The sequence below is a fragment of the Mastigoproctus giganteus genome, chromosome 2 (genome assembly GCF_048544385.1).
Source record: "Mastigoproctus giganteus isolate SK-2022 chromosome 2, ASM4854438v1, whole genome shotgun sequence".
NCBI lineage: Eukaryota > Metazoa > Arthropoda > Arachnida > Uropygi > Thelyphonidae > Mastigoproctus > Mastigoproctus giganteus.
Window position 1 is genome coordinate 162152373 of NC_143576.1, and position 23252 is coordinate 162175624.

Sequence of the window (23252 nt, forward strand, 5' to 3'; positions counted from 1 at the left end):
TAAAGGCATTCTCTAAAGGTTTGAAAAATCTCTTTTATTTGTAAGTAGGTATACATATTCTCTAGTGCAGGGGTCCCCAAACTTTTAGAGAATTTGGCCACATGAATTTTTGGAATATTTGGCAGGCTGGAGAAAATTCCTAATTACTGAAAACTAAATTCTCTGCATAACTTTGATATTTGCAGACAAACAAATTTTATACCTACCTATATCTACAGATTCAAAAATAAATCAATGGATATGTAATATAAAATATACCAATTTGTTTATATCAAATTTTAATTATTACTTATTTATTATACTAATCACAAAAATACAGTCAGTAATACAAAATTAATTATTACTTATTTATTGTACTAATCAAACTTACAATTAATGTGATGAATGTGGTTATAGAGTGCAACTAAGTTTCGTTATATTGGGTTTTAAAGTACTAGTTCCAATTCTTAAAAAGTCAGAAAAGTTAAGAGTGGGTCAGTTAGACGTTATCGTATTTTTGATTTTACATATTTAATTTTTGAAAAGGTCTGCTCACATATACATGTACTTCCGAAAATTGATGTAACCTTTACTTGCAAAATTTTTAATTTTTGGATAATCTGACTCAGATAATGTTGAATAAAATTGAATTAGATTTTCATTTTTAAAAATTGTCTTCAGTGCATCATTAGATTGAAGATCTACCAACTCTAATTGTAAATTCTGATCAACATCGTTGACGGGTACTTCAAACGGATTTTGTAAAAGTTCAAATACCTTTGAATTATTTTTAAAATCAAAAAATCTAGCTGCAAAATTTTCCTGCCACAAACTAACATTTTGAACAAAATTTTCAGTGGAAAAATTACAACTAGGCATATTTTTAGCTAAATTATTCCAACATGGAAAATGTGAAAAATTATTCTGAAGCAGTTGACTTAATAATTCCAGTTTTGTTTCAAATGCTTTGACATTATAATACGATTCATTGACAAGTTTCTCACCCTTGTAGTTTCATATTAAGAAAATTCAGGTGTTCACATATATCTGTTAAAAAGGCAAGGTTCCACAACCATTTGAGACCTGACAGTTCCGAAACAGATTTCAATTTTTCATTCATAAATAGATCTATTTCAATCCTCAGTTCAAAAAATTGCTTCAACATGTTACCATGACTCAACCATCGTACTTCAGTGTGGTACAACAAATCACCATATTCAGCCTCAATCATTTCAAGAAAATTTTTTAATTGTCGACGATTCAGACCATTCTTGCAAATAAAATTTACTGTTGATATTACAGTTGACATGACTGAATCTATGCCCAAAAATTTACCGCACAAAGACTGCTGGTGAATTATACAATGAAATTGCATTGGTTTTTTAATATTTTTACTCTCAAGATATTTATGAAGCTGACCCAAGAACCCAATTTTAGTACTGACCGTATTTTTAGTGCCATCCATCGTAACTGCTGATAGAAAATCCCAATTCAATTCAAGGCTGTCATTTGCTTCTGACACTCAAAAATATTTTTTCACCTGTTGTTGTATCTTTCAAGCTTTTTAATGCCACTAGCTTTTCAATTACTGCAAAATTTTAATTTACACCTCAGATTTAAATTAGTAATTGAACTGTATGGCTTGTATCTTCACTCTAATTAATTGCTATTGAAAAATGTGTGAATTCACAAACTTTTTATATGAGTTGATTGTGAACATCGGCTCCTAAATCTTCAATTCTTCTCATTACAGTTGATGAAAATAAACTTACAGATGCAAAATTCTTTACTTTCTCAGTGGCAATAATTTGAGAAGCTTGAAAATTAGCTCTGATTGCAGATAAATTTTGATGAGTTAAAAGTTTTTTTTTTTTTTTTTTTTGTAGTTGTTGGTGCATTGGCTTCTGTGGACATAATGCACCTCCCAAAGTTTTTGCAGTACTTTGATCCAAGCCCAAGGCGGGATTCGAACCCGCAACCTTTGGGTTGCTAGGCAGGCACTTTACCCACCCGGCTGGCCCGGTCGGCAGTAAAAGTTCTAATCTTCTGTTATTGACTTTGAAAAGTTTGGGTTAGTTCTTGGAGTTTTTCTGCCTCAAAGCTCCTTGACATTTATCGTAATTTGAGGCATGTTTTGTGGTGTAGTGACGTTTCACATTATATTCCTTGAACACCTTCATTGCAAATAAAAACGCGACATTCAGAATCTTTTTTTCGACATGGCAGTGTGCTACTGCAACAGGATCTAGATAATTTGGGCAGATAGGCTAAGAAGTGGCAACTGAAGTTTAACCTTGACAAATGCAAAGTACTGCATATGGGTAGAAGTAACCCCAGAGAAACGTACCAACTGTATGGTACTACACTTAAGGTGGTAGAAAATGAAAGACCTGGGAGTAATTGTGCAGGCAGATATAAAGTTTTCTGAGCAATGCAGACAGGCTGCCAGGGCAGGTCATGGGGTTTTGTCAATGATATATATAGGAATTTTGCTAGCAGGGAAAAGGAGGTGATTATCCCTCTGTATAAGGCAATGGTCAGGCCATGCCTTGAGTACTGCGTACAGGTCTGGAGGCCTCATTTTAGGAAGGATGTAGATTTACTTGAGCGTGTACAGAGAAGGGCAACAAGATTGGTGAGGGGAATGAAGGGATCCTCTTACCAAGAGAGGCTTGAGTTCTGCAAATTGCAATGGCTGGAGACTAGGCACCTGTGCGGTGATCTGATTGAGGTGTATAAGGCCTTGAATGGGTTGAGCATGCTGAATTCTGATGGGATCCTTCTACTTGTTCAGATTACGAACCTAAGGGGGCATAAATTCAAATTAAGAAAAGACAGATGTAGAATAGATGTGCGGAAATTTGCCTTTAGCCAGCGGGTGGTTAATTGCTGGAACAAACTTCCATCTGTCGTTGTGGAAGTTGATAGGTTGAATAAATTTAAGGAGGAACTGGACATGCATTTGGAGGAAATGGTGCGGTTTTTTTTTTTTTTTTTTTGGCTGATGCTGCATAAGCTCATACACATGCTTTCTTGCATCACATGCCACTACTACTACATCAACTTCGACATGATTTTTATGGGGTCACTGGAATAAAAAAAAAAGTACTTATAAATATTGAAGTAAGCACTGATGTGTCTTAAAATTTTATGAAATATTTTAACATAAAAGGTTATTATATTCATATCACTCTTATATTATGTAAAATTAATAATATAGTTTATTAGGTTGTTTTCCTAATAAACTACATTATTATAATATAAAACTATATTATAATTAATAATATAGTTATATTATTATAGTTATATAATAATATATATTATTAATTATAATATAGTTTAATAATGTGATGTTTCATGTATCTTACCGATACCCAACATCAGACCATGCTATGGGGAGAACAGAAAGGGCTACAAATTTGAATATTTTAGGATATTACAGTTACCAATAATACAATTGCAGTTGCCAATATTACAATTTGCAAATTGTGATTCTTAAGTATTAAGTTTTGAATTGCTGTTACAATAGAAAACAAGAAATCTAATGTGATACAAAGAGATTAAATTCATACCTGCCAACAGCCTCCTCTTGCTGATGCTACTAGAAACTTTAAGTGCATACAGGCTGCCAGCAGTTAATTTATAGTAGAGGGATTAATTCCATTAACCATAGGATAGTATCATGTTTTTATCCTGGATCCGGGCTTCTTGTATAGTAAGAAGCCAGGGCTGACCTTTGCACCCATACTCTGGCCATCAGGGATTCATGTGCATTCTGGTTCAGGATCTTTCCGATGCCAATCATCAGACCATGCTGCTGGTGCCAGTTTTTTCCTGAATCCAGGATTCTTGTCTAGTGGAAGCCCAGGGTGACCTTTGCTCCCATACTCTGAAGATCAGGGTTGATGTGCAGGCTGGCAAGGGATTAGGAAATCCCTAATTACTGTCTCTAACACCTATTGCCATTTAATGACAGGGTCCAGATTAATGGATTATTTTAACGATGTTTCAAAGAATAGCTTTGAGTGGAAATAAGAGAATTAATATCTAAACAAGACTGAGCTGATGACACAAATGTCAACACTATTAATCAACCGACAAATGTTAAAATAATCTGTAAAATGTGTTTTTCATAAATTTGATTGTGATCTAATATAAAAATTAATTTTTACGATCTAATTGAAATATCCGTGGGCCAGATTTTACAAAAAATTGCGACCCGGATCTGGCCCAAAGGCTGTCGTTTGGTGACCTCTGCTCTAGTGCAACTCATTTCAAAATGGTCTTTTAGTGTATTTGTTAAAAAAAAATTCCATGTGCATTGTGAATGTTTATATTTTTCCATTAATATTATATTGTGTACTAAACCTGTATCTTGCACTGATATTTATTTATTTTTGTGACTATTCAAATGTGATTATTCCAACAAGGATTTGTGGTCTGTCATCCTGGATGGAGGCCACTTCTGACTAACAAAATTGAACATTTAAATTTGGCTAAAGAACTCACAGAGTGATCATCAGAGCAATGGAAATCTGTTGTTTTCTTGGACAAGTCAGAATTTAACTTTTGGTTTTGAAGTTTTCTTACCTTTTCTTCTGAAGGCGAAGAAAAGGTAAAAAAAAAAAAAAAAAAAACTTGTTCAAACTGTCTAGCATCAGCAGTGAAGTTTTTACAAGTCAGATGATAAAGGATTATATTTTGAACAATGGAATTGGTTTCTTACATTTTGTGAAGGGTTATCTGAATGCACAGATATACTAAAATATCCTGGAATTTGTATATCCTGGTATGTGATTGCTTCTTACTTTCAACAGACATCCAACTACATTTTCCTGAATGGCTCTGCCCTTTGCCATAGAGCTGTGTAAGCATTAATAAACTGCTCTTAGTATTTAATAATTTGAATGGTTTGTTTGTTTTTATTAAGATTTCCCTGTAGTTGTTGCCATGGAGCTGTCCATGCCCATGTTGTTAGATTTGTTGGTGCATCAGCAACTTAGTCTATAATGCACTAATTACTGTCTAATATCTTCTTCTTTTGTCTTACAAGTGATATGGTTCATATATTGTGATATTTATTTATCAGTTTTAAAAAGAGAAAAATGTCATCCATGTCCTCACAATCTCCTAGAACACACTGTAATGATAATTGGTTGCAATTATGAAAATGAGAGAAGAAAGCAGTTTTCCGTTCTTTCAGATATAGCAGGCAGGATTCGTCTCGGGCTGGATTGCCACTGTTTGGGTTTTCTCTTGATTTCAAGAAGTTTATTAGTTGTTTGATCTTTCCACATGCGTGCCCACTGTTTTTTATACTTCTGTTTGATAATGGATTTATGATCAATATAAGGAGCCTTGAAATTAGGTGGTAGCACATTTAGCAGCAAAATCTGCCTACTCATTTCTTGGGATTCCAACATGTCCATGGATCCAACAAACTATTACGAGCTGTCCATGTCTGTAAAGTTCTCATAACTGTGCCCAAATTTACTGTACCAGAGGATGACTAGGAAAGAATTTACACTGTTGAGCATTAACAGCACTTAACGAGTCTGTATATGTGATGGATTTAGTATACTAAAACATAGTCTCTAGGGCTAGAAGAATACCATATAATTCTGAGGTATAAGTACTGCATTCTGACAGGAGCTGTCTGGAGATGGTGGCATTTGGTAGTACTACAGCAGTACCAACTTCACTACCAGCCTCGGATCCATCTATATATATTTGAATGGAACTTATAAACTCAGTGGAGTGGGCCATGTGGATTTGCCTAATGTTGGAATCTGGAAGATTGTTCTTTCCCCATTGCTGAAAGTGTCTATCAGTATATATCGGGGACGTTTGCCATGCCTGGGTTTCCATGCTGGTATCCTGAAGTATGTTAGTCAAATTCAGGTCCCAGCTTGTGATTAGAGCTTGAAGCCTAATGCCAGATGGTTTATTGAGCCGTGGTTTACTTTCATAGAGGATTTTCCTGTAGTAGGTACAAGTGTAAAAAGGTTATAGTGTATTTTAATCTTTAATTGTTCGGGCTGCACAATTCTTTTTTTTTTTTTTTTTTTTTTTTTTACTTAGTTTGATTTAAGTAGCCCAAACTGTTGAATTCAAAAATGTAATACATTTTTGAGTTCAGTAAAGTTTTTGAGTAAATTATCTTAATGTTAGTTTGCTTATTCATAGGATACCAAAATCTGAACACCCCCAACACACATTTAGATTAACATAATTATTGAGCTCAAAAATGTAACATTGAAATAGTTTACTAAATACCAATTCACTTAAAAAAAAAATCTCATTCATTCTCTGACTTAAAATTAAAGATGGCAAACACATTTTAACATCTTGTACTTCTTAGCTAAACAAGCATGGAAAAATGAATTCAACACACTGAGGAGCTGTGTATACACAACATCTAGCACTTGGGCATTTTCTTATGACATTCTCCTTATATCATTACAAAAATCTCAACAAAAAATTATTAGCAGTTATCTAAGTGATTTCTAACAGTGAGGCAGGGTAGCCCAATCTCTGTCCCTATCAAAAAATTTAGGCCTTTCGAGACATTGGAGATACCGACTTTTTCTTAAAACAAATTTATTCTTCCAGGACATCAGAGAAAGCTCCTGAACAAATAATTAAACGTTACCTAAAATGTCAACTACTTCTTAGGTGACATATTATTTCTCCTGTCAGTGTGTGTCATTGCAGAGTGTAATGAAAGCTTTTAATAATAGCTAGGTGCTTGATTGTAACTTGAGCAGATGAAGGAAAAGTGTGGTCGCTAGGTAACATCCATTTAAGGAAAATCTTAAATGTATGGTCATTAAACATAGTGTTGACAGCAAAAGAAAACCTTTTCCTTATTTATCAAACTTGACATAAGCACAATATTTTGTATATATCAAGGTCACAGAATATAAATAATAATTAATTTTCTTCTCCTGTTTCAATTAAAAGCAAGTCAAAGCAGCATATAAAAAGAAGCATCTATTCATTAAACTCCATAGCATACTCTTCTGTTTACATTTTGAATGCATTGTGCAACACAAGGTAACAATACACTAACTCAACCTACATCATGTGGCCCATTTCTGATTAGAGTCTGAGTTAAACATGGCTGATGTGAAGTATTGCTAACTTGCTCACAACAACATTGTATAAAGACTGACTAGCTAACCTTCCCCACGAGGTAGGTATAACTATTGAAGCTTGTGCGCCATTAAACACACACACACACACACACATACACACACACACACACAAACCTATGAATATTGAACTGCATCATTTGTATTATGTATTTTTTAATCCCTTTGTTCAATGAATTACAGTCAAATAGTAACATGGTTTATGGCAATAGCTAGTAAACCATGTTAAATACACAAAGATAAAAACTGCTAATAGAAGAAAACTTAAATCTTACTTAATGTAAGTTTTGAGTGCCTGTTAATCTTCTCACGTGAAAATGAAATGTACTAGACTTCTATACAAGATTGATTAAGGGATGAGCCCATTAAGAGACTCATTGACAGGAAAAATCTCTTCTCCTAGTGCAGTCAGAAATAGTTGGAACAAAAATGGATAATGCTGTAGCAGAAAAGAAACCCTAGACACTTTAAGAAAGTATAATTTGTGTTGTGACATCATGAACTGTCAAGAATCAATTTTATCAGTGTTTCAGCATTGGGCTGCAGTCGTTAAAGACAAAGGTTTGTAAAAAAATGTTAATGAAAAGTTATCTTACATTAGTCACACATAGCTTAAATTGTTTAATTAATATTATCAGCGTAATATGTTTTACAGTTTTGCAAAATGCCTTTAAAATTTTTTCTTAATTGGAGAAAACAGTTTTTTGGAGATTTTATTTAATCTAACAAAATACATGAAAAAATATTATATTTAAATATGTGGCTTTGATATCTTTTTTGCCTAAATATTTTATGTATTAGCATTTCAGTTAAGTAAATATCCTCAGAATATTAAAAAAAAACACTAAAAATTAAATAAAATGGTTTCATTGAATATTATTATATGCATTCTATTAGTATTTTCTTTTTTATATGTCTTTAATTCCTTTAGAACAACCCAAGGAAAAGGTGTGATGCCTGATGGTACCTCCCGATTCACCTGCCAGGGAAAAGTTGTATATCACTTCATGGGTACAAGCACATTTTCTGAATACACAGTTGTAGCTGAGATTTCAGTTGCTAAGGTATGCACGCACATGCACACACAATTAATTAATAATTTTTAATATCTTTCTCTTTAAATTTATTTCTCAGGGCTGTTATATATGAGTGGTATAAGGCTTTGCTAATGCTTTCTACTTTTCTAGAGTCCTCTTCATCGTATAAAGCTTATTCGATTCTTATTTCTCATGCTTATTCGATTCTTAGTTCTCCTAAAACAGTGAAATGTTTTTTTTTTTTTTTTTTGGAGGGACGGGGTGTATTGTGCTTGTGTCTGCAAAAGTATGTGAAAAATGCCATGTAGGGCATCTTTCTTTCAGTTTGTTAAACAGCTAGAAATCTGATAATGCCAGATCTGAGGAATTGGGGAACTAGTATTTAGTATTGGAATTAGTAGCAGCAAATGATGAAAGGAAGCAAGCTTATACACCACCTAATGCACCAGCCAGGAAAAAGTTCTGTATCATTTCATGGGAACAAGCACATTTTCTGTAGCCAAGATTTCAGTTGTCAAGATATAAATGCATGTGCACACACGCACACTAGTTAATTAATAATTTTTGATATCTTTTCTCTTTAACTTCAGTTTATTTCTTGTAGGGTTCAACTTCAATTTGTTTCTCATAGTCAAAAAAAAAAAAAAAAAATCACTTCCCACATGACCCTCCAACACCTGTAATAATTTGCATATTTCTTCCTTAAATTTATTTTTAACACCAGATGGAAGTTTGTTTCAACAATCAATTACCCACTGGGTGAAAGTGAACTTCCACACATCTATTTTGCAACCATCCTTTCTCAATTTAAATTTATGTCTCCCTCGTTGTCTGTGCAAAAGGAAGGATGCTATCAACATTTAGCTTATTAAATTCATGCAGTACCTTAAACATCTCAGTGAAATCACCCCACAGGTTCCTACAGATGCTGCAGTTTGCAGAGCTGAAGTCTTTCATGGTAAGGGCACCTTTTTGTTCCCTCAAAAATCTTGCCCTTCTCTGCACCTTTCCAACAGATCTAGAGTAGACCTTCCTCTTTTTGCCTAACATGCTGCTTTACAAAACGGTCATCAAATAAATCCACAAAAGATTTGATAGTGTATGAGTGACCAACTTACAAGATTCCAGTCAGTATCTGGAAAGTTAAAATCCCATATTATAAGACATTCTGGTTTACTGTCCCACTCTATTTCTCTATATAGTTGTGTGTTTTACTCATCACAGTCATTCGGCCTATAGCACATTCCTACTCTAATTTTTATTTTTCCAGTGCTCACGTCACACCAAACTTACTCAAAATTGCACTGCTTTCCATGTTGACTGGATGTACTGCCTTAGATTTAATATTTTTCTTAACTAAGAGACCTCCTCCTCCTGTCTAACTGTCTAATCTTTCTGTGCACGTTGTACTCGCCTTATTCAATTACTGCATTCCTTATGTCTGTATGACAGTGTTTCCAATATCCTTACAATGTCTGTATTTGATGACTTAATCAGTACAAATTCATCAAATTTATTTACAGTGTTGCTAGCATTAATGTACTTTAAAGTATACATGCACCTGTTCTTACTCTTAGTTACTCCAATACAGGCTATTGTATTTACTTATTCCATGATGACCCACAGCAATGATTGAAATCATCCACACCTTTCTTTCCAGGCTACTGCATATTCCAATAGATGCAGTGCAAGAAACTTTTTCCTCTTCCAGCAGCTCTAGTTATTCTGTGTATCTATCCAAACTATCATTTTTCTGACTCACCTAACACTGCCTCAATAGCATCAGAAAATATTCTTGCACCCCTTCTATTTCAGCATATTACATTTCTGTAAAAACAGTTTCTTCTGTTAACAAGCACCGACCACTTCAAGAAAAATTTTACCCCACAAGTCTTGCACAGGCTCTCCAGGGCTGAATTCGTTGAAAAGGCTCTCAACATGTACTCCCTCTGTTGGTCTGGGTGGAATGCAGACACCTCCAAATTTAATCCTAACTTCCCACATTGCCTTATACTTCTATAAACCTTCAAATCTACTCTTAATATCATTAGTGCCAACGTATACAGCATTATCACTTTATGTACCCTTAAAAGATGATATCTGCCCTACAATGTCTTCTTTTGCCCTTTGCAGATATACCTCTTCTTTCTACCTTTGCACAATATATTTCTTTTTTTTTTTCTATTGTCCTATCCTTTTTCTGCATATTATATTTCCCATTTCTCTGACAATAGAGACACTGACAATAACTACCTCCTGTGTCACCAGTGCATATTACCTTGGGGATTGTTGCTGTATTGCCTGATGTACAAGTGTGAGCCTTTAGCCATCATTTAATTGGATGGGTCTTTATTTTAATTCCTTCAAGGGCATCCACCCAATTCTTTAAGCTCTCGTAAATGGCCATCAGAATGTTGAGTTTGTGCCTAATTTTTTCATACTCTTTGCCCTGAATACCTCCCTTGGCCGTATCATGTGCCATTCCAATAGTCTGCAAACATTGTGCAAGTAGCGCATTTTGTAAGGCTGTAATTTGTAGGGGAATCCTCCCCCTTAGTTCTCCCTGAGCCACAGCACTCCTGCTAGGCCTGACCTAGCTGAGTGGTCAGGAACAAGAGTGCAGTACTAGACCCTCATTTAGGGGACTGTGGTTCAAGCCTGTGATTGCTAAATATGATTAACGGTTGTATTCATGATTTATTGTAAACTCCTGTGACCTAATTTTCGAGCTGCAGTATAAACAAGAACTTTTTATTTTATTTTAAGCCCATTGCTTTGCTGCTAGTGTAGAATACTACACTAAACTAATAGATACCTAAATGCAATAATACGTATTATCCTATCAAGGTTACATTACATGTTATGCTAACTGTTATGTAGAGTTTTAAATTAGGATTAATTAGTATTAAATTTTGTTTTAAATTAGATTAAATTTTTCTAAGAACAAAAATATATGCCAACCTATGTGATTAGAAACTTCAAGCTACTTATTTACCACAATTAAAACCCCACAATTCCACTACCATGCACTGCACTATTATATTGTGTTGCTGGGCTTTAGTCTTTAATTCATCTAAAGCTGAATTAGTGACTAAAACCCAACAGCAACATGTTGCTGCATCATAGTTGCGAGTCATATTGTTGCTAGTCAAATCTTAATAAATTCATGCTGTGATTTCAGTATAACTGCATGTCTGTCAAGATGATCCTGCAACTTCTTTAACCAGTGACTCCATTATTTTTCCTGCAACAGAAGACAATCTTATGGAGCTGTAATTAGTAATTTCACCCTTTGATCCTCCTTTATGAGTAGGAGAGACACATTTACGTCTCCGTTCTGTATAGACCTCTCCTGAATAAAGGGTGCTATTGTAATTATGTCCAATGTTTGTTAACCTCTGGTGCTGCTTCATTTAGTGTAATTAGATAGGTTCCATCAATTTCTCTCCCACTTTCCTCTCAGTTATCACAGAATCATTTAATTCCCTGTTAGAATTTGATATACTTCTATCATCCCCATCCATAAAAACATTCTTCATATGTGAATGTAGATGCAGAATATATATTTTTTGTCAGCAACCTGAATAGGGGATCATCAGTTACACCATTCACATTTAATGGACTAATCTGATTTATCTCTTTTATTCTAACGTTAGCATAAGTAAAGAATTCTTTGCGCTCTTAGCTAAAGACTTATCATAATCTATCTTAATTTGCCTAGTCCCCTTAGTCATTTGATTGCAGTTTGTACTTACTGTAGGTTTCTGTGTCTCTTGATCATTTATAATCAACCTAGGCATTTTTCTTTTCTATCACTAGTGCTTCAACAATTTCTTCTCTGAATGCTTCCATTTATAATTTGCAGTTGGCAACATCAGTTGGTTCCAATGAAATGAATTCAAAAAAACTGTCTAAGAGCATTGTAGTTTTTACAGAAGCAAAACCTCTTTCCTTTACAATAGGTTACATCATCTTTAATTAAATCCCACATCAATATGTCATAATTATTGCCACCTGTGGTTCCTTTATATGGAGATCCTTAATGCATTAATAGTCACTGCTGATAATTAGATCAAGATATTATTTTTTCTTGTTGCCTCTCTAACATGATGCTGTAGAGAGTCATCCAATAAATCCAGAAAATTTCTGCTACTGTGCAAGTGACCAATCCACAAGTTCCAGTCAATAACCAAAAAGTTAAAATCTCACATTATCTTGAATGGCTGAGAGATTCATCACCAGATGGTCTGTTTAACATTTTGTAAGCCTCAGTGGCTCAGATTCACATATCTGTAAAAAAATGATGCTATTTAAGACTCAGACATGATAAATAGCAGACTCTGATCAGAGGAGTGACAGTGGCAAGTCATTTTAATCATACTCCATGTTTAATATTAGTATAGTGTACTTAGTGTAAGCAAACCTTTAGCCATAATTATGAGAGTTTCCTTGGACTCAGAAGAGGTACCCATGGACTGGAGATGTGCAAATGTGACCCCAATTCACAGAGGAAGATCGAAGGGTGATACAAGTAATTAGAGACCTGTTAGTTTAACTTCTGCTCCAGGGAAATTATTAGAGGCACTGGTTAAAGAAGCACTGCAGTATCATCTAGACAAGACAGCAGTAATAGCTCAGACACAGCATGGGTTTGTTAAGGGTCTTGTCTGACCAATTTTATTTGATACTATGATGTGGTCACAAAGGAACTGGATGCAAAAAAATAATTTTGATCTAATATACTTGGATTTCAGGAAAACTCTTGATACTGTTGCACATGGAAGACTACTGTACAAATTGGAGCAGTATGGCATTAAGGGCAAATTGCTGCTATGGATAAAGGGATGGTTGAGTGGGAGAAGACAGTGGTAACCAATGGACTGCTCTTCGTGGACTAATGTTATTAGTGGAGTTCCCCAGGGTTCAGTGTTGGGACCATTGCTATTTTCTGTAATTATTAATGATATTGATGAAGGTATATCAGGCTTAATGTCTAAGTTTACAGACGACGAAGGTTGGCAGGGTTGTTAATGACACTAATGACAGTAAGCTACTCAACAGAATCTAGAAAAGTTGAGCAGATGGGCTGAGAGATGGCAACTGGAGTTTAACATTGACAAATGTAAAGTACTGCATATGGGTAGCAATAACCCCAGAGTAACATATCAACTGTGTGTGGGTACTACACCCAGGGTGGTAGAGAATGAAAAGAACCTGGGGGTAATTGTGCAGTCAGATATGAAGTTTTCTGAGCAGTGCAGATGGTCTGCAAGAGTAGCTCATGGTGTTTTGTCAATGATATATATATAGGAATTTTGCTAGCAAGGACAAGGAGGTGATTATCCCCTTGGACTAAGGCAGGGTCGGGTACCTTGAGTACTGTATATAGGTCTGGATGCCTCATTTTAGGAAGGATGTAAAGCTGCTGGAATGAGTACAAAGAAGGGCAGCAAGATTAGTGAATAGAACAGAGGGTTGCTCTTATGAAGAAAGGCTTAAGTTTTGCAAATTACAGTGTCTAGAGACTAGGCACCTGCAAGGTGATCTGATTGAGGTGTATAAAGGCTGAATGATTTGAGCGAGCTCAATGCTGATAGGATTCTTCCTCTTGCCCAGATTAATTACCTGAGGGGACATGAATTCAAATTGAGGAAAGACAGTTGTGCAGAAATTTGCCTTTAGTCAGCAGGTGGTTGATTGCTGGAACAAACTTCCATCTGTCATTGAAGTTGACAGCTTAAATAAATTCAAGGCAGAACTAGCAAACAATTAGAGCAAATGGATGGGTGAAATGGGAAGTGTTTCTTTTTTTTTTTTTTTTTTGCTGATGCTGTATAAGCTTTCTTTCTTGCATCATATTCCTCTACTAATGCTAATGTCTGTACAATAAATTTAATCCTCAAATGTGATATAATGTTAATAATAATTTACATAAAAAATAATATTTCATAGTTTACTTGTTTGTGGTAATTTATCTTTTATTTTATTTTATTTTCTATAATAAGAATTAAGTATTCGCTTCAAGATATAAATATTGACAGAAATCTTTGTTTCTTGAAATCTGGCTTATTTTAGGTAAATCCAAAGGCCCCATTAGATAAAATATGCTTATTAGGTTGTGGAATACCAACGGGATATGGTGCTGCTCTAAATACTGCTAATGTGGAACCAGGATGTAGTGTTGCTATATGGGGACTAGGCACAGTTGGTCTGGCTGTGGCCATGGGATGTCGAGAAAGAGGTGCAAAAAGAATCATTGGTGTAGATATTAATCCTGACAAATTTGAAAAAGGTTTGTTTATAACTTTTAGTTTAGTAATTTGATAAAAGAATAGATGCTCTTTTGTGAGTTAAAAGTATTTTAATTAAGCATATTATATTAGTAGTGGCAAATGAAGGAAGTAAGCATATACAACTTCAACAAAAAAAAAAAAAAAATAATATCCATATCATTTCTCTATCACCCCCAATAATATTTCTAATTCCTTCTTAAATCAAAAGTCTTAGAAATGTCAAGATAAGCATAAGCCAATGTGCCACCAGCGACATTGGTGTAATTCATATTGGCAATCATTGGAAGATTGGTAGTTGATGGATTTCTTCATTACTTTGGATAGAGTAGAGATAAATGCAGTGGGACAATAATTTGTCATTCTTTTTAAGAACTAGTTGGATAAGTTCAAATTTCCAAGCAGAGGGAAAAGCACAATGAAAATGTAAAAAAGTAACAGAACAGGGACAAGCTCAGGTGCAGGGGGTTTTGACAACAAGTAAAGAAATACCATTGTGACTTGCAGCTTTCTTGCACTAGGATTTCAGAATTCTTCTAACATCCTTTTGTCAGAAGTTCATGGGAGGTATTAAGTGAAGTGCAGTGGGTATGTTCAGTGCTGGATCAAGGTATTTCAGTGCCCTGGGAAGAATGATTTTTTGGTGCCCATTAGCATTTTAGTAGAGGCATACGATGCAAGAAAGCAGGCTTATGCAGCATCAGCCAAAAAAACTCTCCCATTTTTTTCCAAATGCCTGTCGAGCTCAGCCTTAAATTTATTTAGTGGAAGAGTGAAGATGGAAGTCTGTTCCACCAATCAACCACTCACTGGCTAAAGGCAAATTTCCGCACATCTACTTTACTGAGGATATACCGTGGCGGCATACAGACGTTTGTCGATTTGAAAGCAAGCATTAAACAGCATGTAGACAACATCCCCAATGAGATGCTACGCGAAACTGTTGCATGCAGTCCTCCATTTTCAGAATGTCATCTCAAGTGAAGGAAAGCACATAGAACAATATCTGTAGATTTCTAAGTTCTGGTATTAAGATCTAATCCTAAGTTAAGTATTCTATCTCATGTTTACAGTGCCAATTTCTCCCCTGGTAGTGGAAATTTGAGCTAATTTTTTTTCCTTTACATATTGTTTCCCCATACCCTAAATGACATACCCATCGATTTTCACAGTGCTATCTCTAATCATTTCGACACTAGGGTCTCCTGAATAGGGAAACTTATATGAAACTTATATTCATATATATAACCACCCTGTATCAAACAGGGTGGTTATATATATGATACAGGACCCTATATGTCCTGTATCAAAGGTCATTAAATTACATGCACCTTTGGGCATATCATCTTCTTCACTCTTTCCACCAGTGTACAATTTCTTGTTCTTACCTGTGAACTTTGGTGCTCAGGATAGAACAGTACAAGTACAGATGGACAGAAGTTTTGGCCAATAGCTTTGGCAAGAGACCAGGACATTTGACTACCATTTGGACAAGAAGCAAGTTTTCTGCTGTTAGGCATGTGTAAATTTGAGATTGAATTGATTAATAACTGTTTTACATTTGTTGCAAGCTTTACTGTAGACAGAAAATAAAGACGGAGATTTGGCTACAAGCCAATTTGCAATTTGCAATTGGATATTTATTGGAAATCAAAGCTTTAGATAAAGGATGAGATTTTAGGATAGTTCTACTGACATCAGAAGATTTAAAACACTAATTTTTATAATTCCAAATGACATAAGGCTAAGAATGTCCGAGAGAGAGAGAGAGAGAGAGAGAGAGAGAGAGAGAGAGAGAGAGAGAGAGAGAGAGAGAGAGAGAGAGAGAGAGAGATGGCTCCATTGGAGAAGAGCCTATCACTCAGAGGGCAATCACCACTTCAAGCCTCCAATAAGAAGAGTGGTGGTATTGCACATCAAATGATGAGGATCATCTACCACTGTGGGGCATGGCAGATCATAGTAAATGGACATCATTGAGATTGAAACCAAGACCACATATATTTGTAAAATGAATGAAGTTTTTAGGAGGTTTAGATCTTCTTGCAGATAAGTTTGTTAAATTAGTTTAACTATTCATAATGCATTCAGTAAATAAAGTAGAGAGAAGAAATTTTGGATATGGCATACACACACTATTCAGACTTCTTAGATCAGTAGCTGGCATAGTAGAGGCAGTGAAATTATATACTAGCTGATCTGGATGCTTCTTAAAGAATTACCAATAGGTTTGGTCCAGTACACTGTCTAGTGGCTAGCCTGTGTGAAAACCATTTTAAAGCTATCCTTGAAAGACAAGGAATATTGGATCTCACCATGATTCCCATGATAACTTCAAAAGATTATACTGCATGATAGAAGAGAAGGGAGGTTGCAGGAGACTGAACATGGGTTTCATCACTTCAAGTCTCCAATAAGCAGAGTGGTCATATTGCACCAAGTGATGATAGTCCTCTACCACCTAGTATTGCCTGGTGAGACAGATGAGCAGCATTCCTCTATTTGGTACTGTAGAGAAGGTGCAAGCAGAGGATTTTGTTGTCACACAGTAATCAGACTTTACCAAGATTCAGTCGGCCTCATAATTGGGACTGATTATCAATGTTTTAGACTCCCAGATAGCAACCTCCTAGCTGTCATACCTGGAAGAATGTCTGTGAGAAGCCTCAGGAACCAAGCAAAATTATAATTGCCTTTAATTTCCCATTCAGAATGGGGACATTGAGTCCTGAATTCATGTTCATTTAGGAATCTATGAGCCAGATGATGTACCAGATGCTCTTTGTTCGATCAAACCTTTTTTATGGGTTCCACTTCTGCTTGACTTTTGTTTTCATGATGTCTGGGTACAAACCTCATTTTTATTTTTTTTCTAGAATTGGAAATCAAATAATGGTAAGTAACATGAGGTATCATTAGTTGTCAGCATTATGATGCATTTAGGGCTAAAGCCTCAAGCTACGAGCAAGTTTAGACTATGTATATATTAAGTGCAATAGCATCATTAATACACAGCCATTTCTGAATTAACAGAATATTTATAAGGTGGCATCGTTTTTATGTTATATCTCATATTGTGAATACCTTCACAACGAGTTGCCACGGTATTCCACTACTTCGAATAAGTAACGCTTCACCTAAGGAGAAGACTAATGTTACCTATTCTCAGATAGGTACCACCACCCAGACGGCACCGTTTCAGGGCTATTTTGTATATGTGTGGGATAATAACTCGACTATCCACTTGTCCCTATTAGACTTAGAAAAGCAAAAAGGTAGAGGAAAAGAAACAGTGTAGAAGAATGAAAGGGACAGTAACTCCTTCAACTAACACCACTCAAAAACTCAAAATCCTCGAATAGGCAATGCTTCCCCAGTTTCCAAGAATAGGTAACAACCTATTCTTGGAAACTGCGGACATCATCAGGCTCCCCCTGGTGCCGTTTCAGGGCTACTTGGCCCTTCTTCAGTGGATGGGTAGGTATCCAAGTGATACAATGATGGCAAAACAGTTATGAAGTATAACTCCACAATATGAGAGATGCATCTTAGTCTAAATGCATCATACCATCAGGCACCTCTCATATTGTGGAGTTATACTTCATAACTGTTTTACCATCATTGCATCACTTGGGTACCTACCCACCCATCGAAGAAGGGCCAAATAGCCCTGAAACGGTGCCGTCTGGGTGGTGGTACCTATCTGAGAATAAGTAACATTAGTCTTCTCCTTAGGTGAAGCGTTACTTATTCGAAGTAGTGCAATACCATGGCAACTCATTGTGAAGATATTCAAAATATGAGATATAACTTAAAACGATGCCGCCTTATAAATATTCTGTTAATTCAGAAACGGCTGTGTATTAATGATGCTATTGCACTTAATATATATTGGGCGCCTCCGTAGCCAGGTTGGAAGGAGTAGTAGTGCATGTCACATGCTTCTTGATTAGACCGGAGTTCGAGCCCGTCACCACCAAATACGGAAGATGCGGAAAGGTCAGGGAATGACCACCGCATATCCCGGAGCAATATGGCCTTAGTTGCTAATGCTCCTAAAAACCAAAACAACAACAACTTAATATATACGTTGTCAGCATTATCTAAAAATGTAGTAATAACCTTTTATTTTTATAACACTCAACTGAGTAAATCATATGGGTCCGTTTCAATGATAAGAATTTAGAAAAAACTGAAATCTTAAGATTTTTAGTTCTTCAATTCTTTGAAAATTTTATGAACAAACTAGAAATAAAGTTGTACCTTAGCTTTTTTGGATGTTTGATGTTAAAGTGGTATAACATTAAAGAGCAAAAAGAACAACTGAACCCATTTCTATCTAATTCTGAAACAACAGTAGGTTGTTTCATTGTTAATTTTGCATATCTACTGTACCGTTTTATGGGTTTAGTATTTTATAGCATAAAATTATAGTGAAATGAAATATAAAATAAATAGCTTACAGATATATCTTTAAACACAAATTTTGGATTATTTAAACTTTTTATTTTTAAATAAACATCTGGAATGTATAATCCAGTACTAATTCAAGCCTACAGGCCAGTAAGGCTATTGGGGTTGTGCGCATCGAACCATTCAAGCTAATTATGAGAGCATCACTGGACTTGGGAGTGATTCCATTTGATTGGAAAAGTGCCAATGTATCTCCAATACATAAGGGCAGTTCTTAGAGTGAAGTGGGAAATTACTGGCCTGTTAGTCTAACTTCAGTAATAGGGAAAATCATGGAGACAATGATCAAGGATGGAATTCAGAATCATATAGATAGAAATGGAATTCTGAAGGATACTTGGCATGGTTTTGTAAAGGGAAAATCGTGTTTAACTAATCTGTTTTGAGAGGATCACTCATGGGCTGTACTTGGGGAATAATTTCAACATTGTTTATTTGGATTTCAGCAAAGCATTTGACTCGCACATGAGTGGTTACTTTATAAGTTGGAACAGGTTGGAATCACAGCGAAAATCCTTAGATAGATAGCTGGATGGCTTCAGGGCAGGAGGCAAAGGGTTGTGATAAATGGTTATTCCTCAGGTTTGGTTGATGTAAGAAGTGGAGTTCCCCAAGGATCAGTATTAGGACCACTGTTGTTTTTGATTTTCATAAATGACATCGATGAAGGGATAGAGGGCGTGATGTCTAAATTTACAGATGATGTAAAGATTGGTAGCATAGTTAATGATCACTACCAAGTAGAGCTTCTTCAGAGTGACCTAGATAGACTTCAGTGATGGTCAGAAAAATGTCAGCTATGTTTTCATCCAGCAAAGTGTAAGGTATTGCACCTGGGGAACAGTAACTCCAAAATAACTTATACACTTGGCGGAGCTGAACTAGATGGTAGTGGAGGAAAGGAACTTTGGTATTACGATACTGTCAGACATGAAGTTCTCAGAACATTGTAGACAGGTTGCAAGGTGTCCTATCGATGATTTATTGAACAATTACTAATAGAAATAAGGACATAATAATCCCATTATATAAGGCTATTGTTGGACCACACTTGGAATACTGTGTTCAAGTATGGAGACTGCATCTAAAGAAAGACGTGCTTCCTGAAAGGGTCCAAAGATGGGTAACTCGCCTGGTGAAATCACCAAAAGGGCATCCATATGAGAAAAGACTTCAAATATGTGTGCGCTATAGAGCTTGGAAATTAGGCACCTTAGAGGAGACTTGATTGAGGTGCTTACGGCTCTGAGAGGCATAAGTAAAATGATTGATGGTGAAATTTTCACAGATATAAATGATTTTAAATGATTTCAAGTTACAGGTTGAGATGTTTAGACTGGATTGCAGGAAGTTTTATTTTAGCCAGCGAGTTATAAATTACTGCAATAAGTTACCTACATGGGTGGTATAAAGGCTGACAGTTTAGGGAAATTCAAAGGTCAGCTATCTATTTCCTTTTCTCATATTAATTATTTTATTTTTTTATTTTATTTTATTATTATTTTTTTTATTCTTATTTTTTTTATTCTATTTATTTTATTTTATTTTATTATTATTTTTTTAATTAATTTTTTTCTTCTTATTATTTTTTTTATTCTATTTATTTTATTTTATTTTATTATTATTTTTTTAATTAATTTTTTTCTTATTATTTTTTTTATTCTTATTTTTTTATTCTATTTATTTTATTTTATTATTATTTTTTTTAATTAATTTTTTTCTTCTTATTATTTTTTTTATTCTTATTTTTTTTATTCTATTTATTTTATTTTATTTATTTATTTTTTGGCTAGTGCACCATTATTTTCTTGTCCATCTTTAGTTCTCTCTGTTGTCAAGATGCTACCTATCTCATGTGTTACATATGTAAATTGCAATCACTCAGCAGCATCATTCTACCAGGAATGATATATATATATATATATATATATATATATCATTCCTGGTAGAATGAGTGTAATATATAGTGTGTTTATCACTGGAATAATCTATGTCCCCGAGTGATTGCAACTGATAATCTGTTATTTGTTTGAGTCAGTAAACGCTGTTACCAAATGGCAGTGAGCTTGTACAATTATTTAGGAGCTTAGCTGTGACCCTAAATGAGTCTTGAAATCAGTGAAATGGGGCTTGTTTGGTAGATATCCAAACTTTCATTGTGAAGAAGAGATTCCTATGTCATTTAAGAATCAACTGACTTCTTCTGGGAGTTGGTGCTGCTTGGAATTTCAAGTTGAAATCCCAAGCAGCACCAACTTCTCTTGTGTACCACTCTTACAGTGGCACACAAGAGAATTATTTACCACTGTAAGACCTCAAGAGTTTTGAAAGCTTTATCTTCCTCCAGTATTTTTGATCTGTAGTAAAGATTTACATCATCAAGAACAACTTTGCACAGAAAGCATTGCAAATTGTCATCAGTGCTCTTGATTGCCTGATCAACCTTAATGAGATGAATTAGCGAATGGTGAAAATGGAATGAAGATATCCATCTTATTTCCTGCAATTCAAAGTTAGTCATACAGCTCATAGACTAGAATATAATTGCTAATATCAAGCAATACTATCATATGATCACATTCGCTAAATGCTCAGAGGCAGTTGATCTAGAAAAGCCTACGTAAGAGAAGTTTGGAAATGCTTCAATGATAAGAATGCAGTATAGAACATTGCCTCTGATGAAGCCAGTTCTTATTTGGTGAATGCCATATAATGGCAGTTATGGTCTGAATATGTTGCTGGTTTCTCTGGATTTCAAGAGGAGACACTTGATAAAATGCAAGAAAGGATTGTTAAGCTGGGTAACAGGTTAAGTTGGGAATGAGATCCCTGTGAGGTTGAAGAACTCTTGGTGTGCACACACAAGATCTGTGTCAGTTGAGTGAATTGATTTGTCTGATTAAGAGATGGAGAAAGGCAAAATTAAGAAATTTGACACTTATGGGTTTCTTCAAGCAATTGGGTAGTAGTGACGGAGCTTTTAGACAAGTACCCGAATACAAACAGAGAGAGAGAGAGAGAGAGAGAGAGATGGTTTGATTTGATATTTAGTTTTTATGGCACAAAAACTACTAGGTTATAATGTGCCATGACAAAAAAAAGAGAATATTGTTGCAACAAAGATTGGTTTTCACCTTTCCACAAATCTTCATTGCTACAAGGAAGTCCTGAATGAGAGGGAGAAGGCTAGGATGCAATCAATTGTAGATCACTTTTTCAAGGAGGAGAATTAGGCTCCAGGAATGCATAGCCGTCAACTTCTGGATTTCAAGTTCCTGGTATGTTGGTCGAATATGTTCACCCTTCAAGAAATAAATTAATGTATGCACATTATATGTTTAAATGAGTAAAACTATCATTAAACTAGGAATGAGATCCTTGTGATGTTGAAGAACTGTTGGTTTTATTAAAAATGGGTTTACTGCTTCCTTGGAACCAGTTATCATTATAACATACATGTCTATTGCTCCATGACCATTGTTTCCATATCTGTTGCACTTTTAAGGAACCAACTAACAACTGATATAACAACACTAAATAGTTTTAAAATTCACAACTGGTATACCGAAAACGGATTTAACTCCACTGATTTTCTTTTCTCTTAGCAAAGAAATTTGGGTGTACTGAATTTGTCAACCCTAAAGACTTTGAAAAGCCAATTCATGAGGTACTAATTGAAATGACAGATGGAGGTTTGGATTATACTTTTGAGTGTATTGGAAATGTAAAGACAATGGTAAGTAATCTACAGTTCACATTCTTTTGCAGTTATACGACTGACTTTTGGTGGGATGGAAGGACAGTTGGGATTAGATTATTGTTGTTATAGCTAAACAATCAACTGAGTGAATACAAAATCTGTTATTTCCATCTTCTGTTTGGCCATACCACATGTTAATAGGATGCAATGAAAAAACTAATTTCCTATTTTAAAATTACTTATTTTACTGGGTTTTGTTAACTGCATGACTTTGTTTTAGTCAGTTATACTTGGTGAATTCATAAAACATATATATAAATGTTTATATTTTATAGATAATGTGGTATTTCATAGGGTATTTCATCAAATTTTATTGGAAGAACTGAAGTTCACCAAAAATTTTTGAATCCAACACACCGGCTCATTTCCACAATAAATTTTTACAATAACATCATGAAGACAGAATTTGCACTCCGTGTAAATCAGTTTTTTTACAAACCAAGTGTTGATAAGGCTGAAATTATAATTAATTTCATTTGGAAGCTTATAATAATTAGGCTTCCAAATGAAATTACTGGTTATAGAAGCATTAGCCATTAAGAAGTGCAAGAATTAAAAA

The 23252-nt window shown here is 35.0% G+C and overlaps 1 protein-coding gene across 1 annotated transcript in view; it reads left to right on the forward strand.

Annotated features, from left to right (window-relative positions):
- Positions 1-23252, forward strand: part of LOC150089713 (alcohol dehydrogenase class-3-like) — a 130484-nt gene that overhangs the window by 48385 nt on the left and 58847 nt on the right. Inside the window, exons 5-7 of the mRNA XM_090368752.1 lie at positions 8065-8197; positions 14246-14462; positions 22539-22669. Coding sequence (XP_090224878.1) covers positions 8065-8197; positions 14246-14462; positions 22539-22669 — 481 coding nt within the window. The remainder of the gene's footprint in view (positions 1-8064; positions 8198-14245; positions 14463-22538; positions 22670-23252) is intronic.